This window comes from Gossypium raimondii, chromosome 3, assembly GCF_025698545.1.
Source record: "Gossypium raimondii isolate GPD5lz chromosome 3, ASM2569854v1, whole genome shotgun sequence".
Taxonomy (NCBI): Eukaryota; Viridiplantae; Streptophyta; class Magnoliopsida; order Malvales; family Malvaceae; genus Gossypium; species Gossypium raimondii.
The window spans coordinates 59,142,791-59,153,801 of record NC_068567.1 but is presented as its reverse complement, the minus strand read 5'-3'; the positions used below and the strand labels follow the sequence as shown (position 1 = coordinate 59,153,801).

The 11,011-nt window shown below is 32.9% G+C and overlaps 1 protein-coding gene and 1 pseudogene across 1 annotated transcript; both read right to left on the bottom strand.

The window, feature by feature from the left end:
- Positions 1-2,165: 2,165 nt before the first annotated feature.
- On the bottom strand, positions 2,166-7,650 carry LOC105796008 (peroxidase N1-like; annotated as a pseudogene).
- Positions 7,651-8,571: 921 nt separating this feature from the next.
- Positions 8,572-10,172, bottom strand: LOC105795062 (peroxidase N1). Its single transcript, XM_012624520.2, has 3 exons — positions 9,535-10,172; positions 9,281-9,443; positions 8,572-9,187 (listed from the first exon to the last, which is right to left on the bottom strand). Exons 1-3 carry the CDS (start codon positions 9,937-9,939, stop codon positions 8,772-8,774), a joined length of 984 nt encoding a protein of 327 aa, XP_012479974.2. The 5' UTR covers positions 9,940-10,172; the 3' UTR covers positions 8,572-8,771.
- Positions 10,173-11,011: the final 839 nt, after the last annotated feature.

Genomic DNA, 11,011 nt, shown 5'->3' with positions numbered 1-11,011 from the left:
CCTAGAAAATTTGATAAGGAGGCCTAAATGGTGGTTTTGAAGCATAGCCTAATTGTTGGTATGAAGAAGTTGCATTAGTTTGTTGTACAACAATGTTAGTAGTCATAGATAATTGAGAAAATAAGTCCTTTTGGCGTGCCTAAGGGTTAAGTAAAACACAGTGTTTACATAATCCATAAGGATGTTGACTTGAAATTATCATCGTATAACAAACTCATATTATGACACCCTTAACTCAAGTTGACGACAGTCTGATAGATGTCGTCACATTCGATGCCTAAAGGAACCTCTAGTGATACAGTTGATTATCGGTGTCTTTCTAGTGGTGACTCTATTCTAGTGTCTCCATATGGATAATCTATGTTATTAAATGGTGACTCTGACCTATTATACGATCTAGCTATGCTTTAAGAAAGGTCTATGAAATATTGATACCTCTAAGTGAGGTACCGAGACTTGGCTGCTATAAGGTATCGATACTTGGCTGTTGGGTACCGATACCCATATCCCCCTTACATTAAGCGTAATATAATTCTCTATCCTCTATGATTTAGTCCATAAGTCACTTCTATTATTCCTTTTACAGTTCAATTCTGATGCTTTCTTTAGTGTCACATTTAATTAAAAATTAAAAGATAATAAATACAATACTCATTCTTGGAAGTTCAACTAGTTGAGTTTTAGTACGACATGATTTACGACATCAAAAATTTTGGGTGTTATACATATTCATTTGAAGGCCAAACAATATAGTAGAAATAGGTATGATCTTTGATACGGTATGCCTGTAACTCACCAAATTATCACAAAATCAACTGCACCTTAACTAAGTATCCTCGCATTGATTGATCTCTCTTTTTCACAGCTTTCATTATACAATTGAGTTGTATGACTTGTGCAGGTTATTGGGACCTAAAGTTGTTAATGGCTTGAACTGCCTAAGTTGAATAAAAATGCTTGACAGTAATGGCTAGTATAACTTGGCACTGTGAAAATTGTATAAACAAAATAACAAAAAAACACCAAAATTTGTTACGTAGTTCGATTTTCCTACGTCTGTTGAGTCTAGCTCAATGAGTAATTCCACTATTTTTAGTTCAAAATACAACAAGTGAATCATACTCTATCACTCTCTAAGTATAGGGATCTCAACTTTGTACTTAAAAACTAGAACACTCATCTTTAAATCCTCTCCTGAGAATTTAGACTATAAACACTAAAGCTTTACACTTCAATTACACTCACACAATCAGTTCCTTAATGAACAAATAAAATGCTCTCAATATATTCTCATCCAAAGTCTTGTAATATATAGAAGTTTATATACTTAAAAAAATGAGATAACATAAATTTATTATAAGAAATAATATTTAATGCACCCTCATCGCATGAGGTTCATGTACCATAAATAAATAATAATTGACACATATAATTGGGTGAAACAAGTGTCACCTATATTTATATTTTAAAATTTTAATTTTTTTTACTAAACTCTATAAGACACTTGCCACACCCTAAACCTACTTGTAGAATAAAAATGTGTGTTTGGTTGTAGAGGCGAAGCTAGGGGGTTGGCAGGGGACCTAGCCCCTCTAAAATGTAAAATTACTATTAGGACCTTAAAATTTCTTAAAATTTAAATTAGTAAAGATAAAATTGCACTTTGGCCCTCCCTAAAATTATAAAAATTTGATTTAATCATTTACAAATTATAAAGATATACACTATAAAAAATTAAAATTTCATCCGGCCCCTTTAAAAAATTATTCTGGCTTCGCCCTTGTTTTGGTTGGGTGGAAAAGTGGAAGGATGGGTATTAATGCTTATATAATTGAGACAAAGACACAAAATATATAATAAATTTAGTGGTATAATTTTGTGTTAATTTTTCCTAATAAACCAATGTTTATAGAAGTATGTTAAGAGGACCCTATTATAGTAAAGGAAGATTATAAGACAAAATCCAAATATTAATTCCTTTGAAAAATATAATATACAATTATACAAAATATTAACATCACATAAATAGATATAAAAAATTATCATGTGTAATATTTTCTAATTTTTTTTTTTTGCATAAGGCAATTTTTAGATTTTTTCCATCAGCTTATGCTAATTAAGAAAAGAACTATCACCCTGATTAACTTCATAAAGTTGCGGTTAAATTAGTTAATGGCAGAGCAAATTCTTTTAATATCACTATTTGTGCTTGTCTTCACACCAATGTTACTCATCTTAACCATGTACTGATAAGTCATAAAAGTAACATATTTTTAATCTTATTATTGATACATTTTTAGATGATTTATTATCTAAATTAGTGAATTAGATGCTCGTAATCCGTTAAATTCACATTTCTATACTTAGGTGAGCATTGGGGAGTGAAAGGAGCGAAAAATAAGCCAAAATCGAACAAAAAGAGCTATTTTTAGGATCTACATGGTCTGAGATTTTCACATGGGCTAGGCAAACGCCAGTGTGAGCCACACGAGCTGGCCACACGCCCATGTGCCAGCCTGTGTCTATTTTACAACCTGCTTCCTAGATACGTGGAAAAACTCAATTTTTAGACTTTTTGAACATTCTAAAGTCTATAAATACCAATTAGAAGAAGACCTAAGGGAACTATCAGAGAAGATTGAAGAAAACACTCAATGAACGCCATCGGAATCAACTCGGAAGCGGATCTCCATCAAGATCGAAGATCTCTTTTTAATTTCTTTTAAAGTTTTATTGAGTTTCTTTATGTCTTGTGGTTATCCTAACTTTGAGATGTTTCTATTCAGAATTATGAACTAAATTCCTTAGATACCTAGGGAAGATGAAACCTATGATGAATCTTATTATTTGATTTCTGATTTACGCGATAAATACTTGATTCTTATTCTCAATTATTTATTTTAATATTTCTGGAATACTAATTCAAGTTTAATGTGCTTATTTCAATGGAGCAAAAGTCCCTGTTTAAGAGTAGATCTAGCATAATTGACTGGAGTTGCATGCAATCCTAGAAATAGGATGATATAAATCTATCGGATTAGAGTCAAATCGAATAGAGGAATCCATAGATCGAGTTAATGCGACGATAGGGGTTTTAACTAGAAAGAGATTTCAATTAATCAACCTAGAGTCAACTGTTCTTACTCTCGAAAGAGATATTAGCATAATTTAGGGCTTTCTATGGATCAAGACACAAGTGGATAAATCGTTTAATTCAGATTCAGAATAATTGGTGAAGTCTAGGTGGATTCTTTCCTAGGTATTGTCTTTCTCATTGGTTATCTTCGATTATTATCCTATTTCATTCTCTGTTGTGTTCTTAGTTAAATTAGATTAGTAAATTTAGATTAAAAACAATAACTCCAATTTATCGGCTAAATAATAGAAAAACGATAATTACTAGTACTTTTAGTTCTCGTGGATACGATATTCCCTACTCACCATAACTATACTATTGTTCGATAGGTGCGCTTGCTTTTATCTTAATTATAGTTAGTTTAGTGACCATCATGGACCTTGTGAATTTCACGTTACAATTCAACGACAGTGAGCCTCTCTCACCCAAGAAACGCTGCACAAAGGTCCTGGTGGAGGAATTGGTCCATTGTAACAGCTCGATTTTGGGTCTAGTCAAAACAGTGGTTTCGGGACCACAAATCCGACGAGGAAAAAAATTTATTTTAAAATTATGACATGTGTTACATTATGATAGGAAGGTTGCATGAAAATATTGATATGAAAATTTTATCGATTTAGTGATTAATTAAGGAAAGAACCTATTTGTATCAAATGTAGAAATTGAATTCTAGAAGCTAGAAAGGTTAAATAGCTATGAAATTCAAAACTAGAGGTCTTTATATGGTAAATAGACTATCAATCAAAAGATGGTAGATTTTTATGGATGAATCATCCATGGAATTTGAGAAAATGAAAAGGACTAAATTGGAATTTGGGGAAATTAAAAGATGATAATTAATTACATGAACATATCATCTTTTTCTATCATTTTCTTCCCCAAAATTTACATGGAAACCCTAGGAGAGAGAAAAGAGAGTTTCTTGGCATAAATTGGTAAGTAATCATGTCCCGTTTTTAATAATTTTTAAATTTTTGAGATCGAGATAACATGTTCTCTTTAATTTGAGGATTTATTTGAAAAGTTATCAATGTATGGAAATTGTGCCATGGATGAACATGCTGAAAATTGAAAATTTTTGGTACAAAATGAAAGGTTGTTAGTAAATAAACAACATTTACAAAGTGATTTTGGGTGAAATTGGATTTAGGGACTAAATGGTAAACTTGTGAAATTCAAAGGAAAAATTTTGATTTTTGTGAAATCTATGAACTGTTATAGATACATATGAATTTCGTTTAGGCTTGAAAATGGGATTGAATTGCATGAATTTCATTTTTCGAGCCTAGGGATGAAATAGGAATAAATGAAAAGTTTAGGGGCGAAAATGTATTTTTTCCAAAGAGTGATTTTTGAATTAAATTGAATAATGTGAGTGTTAAATAAGTTAAATGTGTTGTTATAAATCAAGAAAGACGAGAAATTGACCTTGATCGATAAAAAGAAAAGTGAGAAAAAGTGAAAAATTATGAAAGAGTACATTCAGCAATAAAACGGTTTAGACAACAACAGTTGTGTGACTTTAAAAAATCACCCAAAATGGTGGAAATTGAATTAAAGGCTGAATGATATATGAAATTAAAGCTGAATGAGTCTATTTTCACATAAAAGAAATGGTGTACACAAAAGAATTTTATATTATGAGATATTTGATCTTGGGTGAGACAGGGTTAGAATGATTTTGGAATCCCCTATTCTGAATTGAAAAAATCATTAAAAATTGTACAAAAATAATTATAGGTTATAATTTATATATTTAAAATCCTCAATGAGTCTATTTTCAATAGAAATAAACGAAGACATCATTAGAATTCTGTACAATGAGATAATTAATTTTTAGTGAAGAGGGGTCAGAACTGTCGAACAGTGAAACAGGGAAACTTTAAAGAATAAACTATACTTATTGGCTAGACCAAAAATTCTGAAAATTTTATTGTAAGAAGATATGTGAGTCTAGTTTCAGAGAAAATAAATTAGTGACTTTGACTCAGACAGACAGCTTGAATTTACATACACGAAAATAGTGATAGTATGGATAATGTTGTTTAAATGTGTTATACACATTAAGGATGTGGAATGGAGAGGAGGAGGAAGAAAAATTGGGAAATATATGAATGATTTGTGTATAATTGGTCATATGCTTGATTATAATTGATAAACGATGAAATATAAATGATGCTTATATTTGTGCATTATTGGTCATGGTTTAAGCTCATGTGTGAAAAATAATGTTCATAGTATGTGTGTATGGTATATTCGGTATATGATTTGGCATGAAGTAATGTCATGAATGGTTTATGAATTAACACATGTTGGTAAGCATGATACATGAATAAATGTTGTGCTCATCCATGCTTATAATGCTTATGCTATATGTGTATTTGGCTAACATATTTGGTGTACATGCTTAGGCTTTGGCCAAGTAGTGGCTGGATTATGCCACGTTAAATTTATAAGTTATGCATTGAAATGGTAAGTGCCTAATTGGAAATATGCTTGTGATCATAAAAAGGGTGGTAAGGTTTAAATTATGTAATCTCTAGTGAAATGGTTTATCATATGGTTAGTTCCAAAAAGAGTTATGTTTAAATACACTAGCTTGCGACTATGGTTGAATGATATGTTTATATCTTGTGTGATGTGCATAGGAAACGAGTGTGGAAAGGTAATGAAATAGTAAGTTTATATGGCTGAAATTTAATGATTACATGTTAATTTCATGAATTATATAATGTATGATGAGATATATTTGTTGATGAATTGAGAATAAAATAACAATGCGAAAATCGAATAAATGATCAAATTGAGCGGAACATCGGATTTGAGTACTTCTTATCAGTGACAAGTGATAAGTGGTAGCTTAGCTACACTTATCTGATCGGCGACAAGTGACAAGTGATAAGTGGTAGCTTTAGCTACACTTATCTGATCGGTGACAAGTGACAAGTGATAAGTGGTAGTTTTAGCTACACTTATCTGATCAGTGACAAGTGACAAGTGACAAGTGATAAATGTGATCTGTGTAAGACCATGGCAAGGCTATGGCTTCGGAAAGTGCTAAGTGATCATACACAATATCATAGTTATACTATGGCAAAGTGGAAGTGAAGTACTCAATTTTCCGTAACCGTTCCCTAATTTGATTAAGGATGGTAAGTGACAAATGAGACCAAAAGAATTATAGTAAATGGATAAGTGGTAGTGAATTTATACCATGATGATGAGTTGAATTGATGTTGTTATTTAAGCTAAAGTGATATTTTCATTGCAAAATTGAGAATTTCATAAATGTGTTAATGAATGGTATAATCGATAAGCGTTGAGTTAAATGGTAAATATATATTAGTATTGAACTTAATGATTTGAATTGTGAACATGAGAAATTTGTGTATTGAATGAAATGGAAATAAAGCATTGAATTATTAAGACTTGTGAATTGCATGAATATGTATCGGTCTCGTAGGTCCTATTTATTATGAATATAATATTTTGAGAATATATTATAAAAATTTATAAAAGCATGTTAATAATTTGAAAGTTTTAATTTAAATGAAGTTTTATAATTCGGTTAAATACGTTTACAATTGTATGTGTTCTAGTAATGCCTCGTACCCTATTCCGATGTTGAATACGGGTAACGGGTGTTACATCTATAATTTTTTATTGTACTCTATTTCCCTACCATTCCTCAAGTTAACGAAGAAGGAGGTGTCAAACCTGTTTCCACTACCGGTGTCCAAATCAATGCGCCTTGTGTCGTCACCGTTTTGTGGGCAAAGTGCTTGCAGTTGAGGCACGAATGCTGGGTTGATTGCGGGATCTGGACCACCGTTGGTGAAGTTGTATAATCTGTAGTTAGAGAGCAGGCGAGCTGAAGTCCTTATGGTGTGTCCCCCTGCAACAACAGCAAACATATGTTAAGCCAACCACAACCAGAAGCAATATTAATCAGATAAAAGCTTTGGAACATTGTTGAAGTAAAATTACTTACCAACGAGGGCAACAAGGTCTTGAGTGTTGAGACCAAAGGCGGCGAACTTTTGCTTTTGAGAATCAATTGACTCTTTAAATCCAGGCAAATTGGCCCAGTTTATTCCTCTCTTCTGCATTTCATATACGTATGAAAGACATAATCAGCCGTTGCATTAATTGACAGGGCTTTTAGTAGTATATGATTAAGAAAATACAGTAATATGTTTACCAGAAAGACGGAGTCTCGAGCTGCAAGCGTTAGAATATCAGCGCATGAGACGACACCAGGACCTGCAGCTTCGAGCTGAGTTTTGGCATCGCAATAACTTCATACCCTCTCAACATGATGTTGGGAGGGGGGTTTTCTCCGTATTAGGGCCGCCAATGAGGATGGAGGCGTCACATCCCTGAACAAAGCAGTCATGGAAGTGCATCCTCAGCAAGCCGGGTGCAATAATAGGATTAGAACGGAAATGAGACTAAATTGTTAACCTAACAATGGATTCAGCTCGAGGGCATGTTTTTGCATAGAACCCAACTCGAGTTAAAAAGAACAAAAAAAAAAAAAAAGGAGAAGAATGAGAATGATGTATTTTATTAATTAATTAAGAATATTTATAATGTTTTTCAAAGTATATATTTATATAACATCATCATATATGAAAATGATAATTCTCCATCCTTATGTATGAAAAAGACAGGGAGATGAATATTTTACAACATTTATATCATGATTCTTCGAAATATCCACTTGTTGTATAAACGGTCAATATTTCCTTTAGAAATGTAAGAGATTTAATCTCAACTTTTATTAGTAAGGACTTGACAAGTTGTCTTCTTTACTAACCAATCCAATTATGTTCTAAAACACTAATCATATCATCAAATCTTGAAAAATCTAAGTTTAGAGAACAAAATAAATCTAATTGTCAAGTTCAAGTACCAAAGTGAATATAAAAAGTACAAATACTAAAATGGACCTCATTCCCAAGTTCAAGAACCACAATTTATATTATCCCAATTTTTAATAATGATGTATCATATTATTATTTATTAATGGTACATAAAACTTACACTAACTATACATTAAATATTCTCGATGTAATATCCCTTTTATCTGTCGTCTTGGATTTTGTTTAATTTGATTGGATCATAGTACTCGTATAGTTGAGCTTTTCATCCTCTAAAACAGAAGTTTGGTGGCGCATCAGGAGACAAATAGACAATAAAATAAAATTAGTGAAATGATTTTATTACTTTGAAATGTTTTCTTCAACAACGTTTATGTTAAATATTTGTGTTAATTTCTCCTAATAATCAACGTTTGTAGAAATATGTTAACAGGACCCTATCAATAAATAATGGAGAGAAACAATTATTGAGCAATTGTTGTGAAATAAGTCAAACTACAAAATGGATATAATGGAGCAACTATTATAACTAAAAGCTGAAATCTTAAAGTGTAAGGAAGATATAAAACAAAATTCAAATATAATTCCATTGAAAAATATAAGGATACAATTAAACAAAATTATTAACATAGGGAAAAAATCATGTGTAATATTTAAAAAAAAAACATTTTTTAGATTTTTTTCATCAGCTTACGCTAATTTATAAAAGAACCATCACCCCCCCTGATTAACTGCATAAAACTGCAGTTAAATTAGTTAATGGCAGAGCAAATTCTTCGAATTTCGCCATTAGTGCCCGTCTTCACACCAATGTTGCTCATCTTCACCATGGACCTTGCAAATTCCACGTTAAAGTTCAAAGGCCGCGAGCCTCTCTCACCCAAGAAGCGCTGCACAAAAGTCCTGGTGGAGGGATCAGTCCACAATTTTTGATCGGACTCTAGTATTCCCCGACCATTCCTCAAGTTGGCGAAGAAGGAGGTGTCGAACCTGTTTCCACTACCGGTGTCCAAATCAATGCGACTTGAACCGTCACCGTTTTGTGGGCAAAGTGCTTGCAGTTGAGGCACGAATGCTGGGTTCATTGTGGGGTCTGGACCACCGTTGGTGAAGTTGTATAATCTGTAGCTAAAAAGCTGGCAAGCTGAAGTCCCTATGGTGTGTCCTCCTGCAACAACAAGCAGGAACAAATGTTAAGTCAACCAGACTCGATGTTAATCAGATAGAAACTTTAGAACGTTATAGAAGTAAAATTACTTACCAACGAGAGCAACAAGGTCTTGAGTGTTGAGACCAAAGGCGGCGAACTTTTGCTTTTGAGAATCAATGGACTCTCTAAATCCAGGCAAAATGGTGGTATCCGATGCCAATGAAACCCTCCCATCTCTGCGTCCAGTAGGGACCGCCCAGTTTATTCCTCTCGTCTGCATTTCATATATGCAAGATAAACATAATCAGCCATTCATTGACAGAGCTTTTAGTAGTATATGATTAAGAAAACGTAGTAATGTTTACCAGAAAGACGGAGTCACGAGCTGCAAGAGTTAGAATATCAGCGCATGAGACGACACCAGGACATGCAGCTTCGAGCTGAGTTTTTGCATCGTCAATAACTTCATACCCTCTCAACAATCGGTTTGGAGGGGCGGTTTTCTCCGTATTAGGGCCATCAATGAGGATGGAGGCGTCACATCCCTGAACAAAGCAGTCATGGAAGTGCATCCTCAGCAAGCCAGGTGCAATGTTAGGATTAGAACGGAAATGGGACTGAACTGCTGACCTAACAATGTATTCAGCTCGAGGGCATGTTCTTGCATAGAACCCAACTCGAGTTCCCTGAGCTTGCACCAATGCAGCAGCCATGGCAAGCATGACAGTCATTGCAAGGGAGAAACGTGGGTTGGTGTAAGCACCCTTCATTATCGTAGTTAGTAGACTGGGATTATAACCAAGGATGAAGAGCAAAGAGAAAGATATGTTGTGTGTGTACAGTGGATGTAATTGATTGTGAGTTTGTGGGATGGGAGAGCAGAGCAGAGGTGGGGGTTTATTTATAGGCCAAAAATTTAGTCAACATAGAGAAAAAGTAAAGAAAGCCGGCTATAAGGAACCGCCATTGAAAAGGGAAAAATGGGCTAATTCGAAATAACAATAATGGAGCAATGATGAGTTGGTAGACAATTAGCATGTAGCTGCTTGCCTGCTTCTGGTTAAGCATAGTGGAAACGAAAAGCAAATTGCAATGGCGAGCTGTCTTTCAGCTTCACGTGAAGACCTAGTATTTTTTTCAAACATCATCTATTTATTTACACTGATATAAAAACATTTATTATCAATTTAACTTGGCCACCGGCCGGCTAATTTGAAAGTAGCAGCTTACCGCTAGCAATGTATTAAGATTTTAGACCGAATTTAGTTTACTAAACTTAGTCAAATCTTCAAGGCTCTCATCTTCATTCTTTTCTGTATAATAATCATAATTTTGTATCATACATGATAACGTTATAATGAATGGGTGTATGCTTTGTAAGATTTTAATTTCATTAATTAAGTCTATCGTTAGCTTTATATAATTCAACCAATAACACAAAACATGATTTTACCAACTAATTTATATTTGTTTTCAAGAAATCTTATCAAATATTTAAAATCTCATTTATACCAAATTTGTGGACAAAGCAAACTATATCTCTATTAATTTAAGGGAATATAATTGGGATGCATTATTTTTTTAATTTAAACTTGATTTATGTTTGATGCATTGATAACGCATAAATTCTGTATCTATTATCATTGGTATAATAATTTTTTGTCCTTTAATTTTATTTAAAAAATTATTTTAGCACCTCATTTAATTTTTCTTCTTTTTATCAAATCACTTCCAAAATGGATATAGAAAAGGTAGCATTTGTTAACTTTTTAACGTGAGATACACGTGACCGATATGCCAGCCAAGATTTAATTAATTTTTAAAATTTAAAAATATTAAAAT

Excerpts from the sequence above, each read along its gene's own strand:
- LOC105795062 (XM_012624520.2), bottom strand. The coding sequence starts at position 9,939 with ATGAAGGGTGCTTACACCAACCCACGTTTCTCCCTTGCAATGACTGTC. Across the intron at positions 9,444-9,534 it reads CTCGTGACTCCGTCTTTCTG|ACGAGAGGAATAAACTGGGC; the intron begins GTAAACATTACT and ends TATGAAATGCAG. Across the intron at positions 9,188-9,280 it reads AGACCTTGTTGCTCTCGTTG|GAGGACACACCATAGGGACT; the intron begins GTAAGTAATTTT and ends TTGTTGTTGCAG.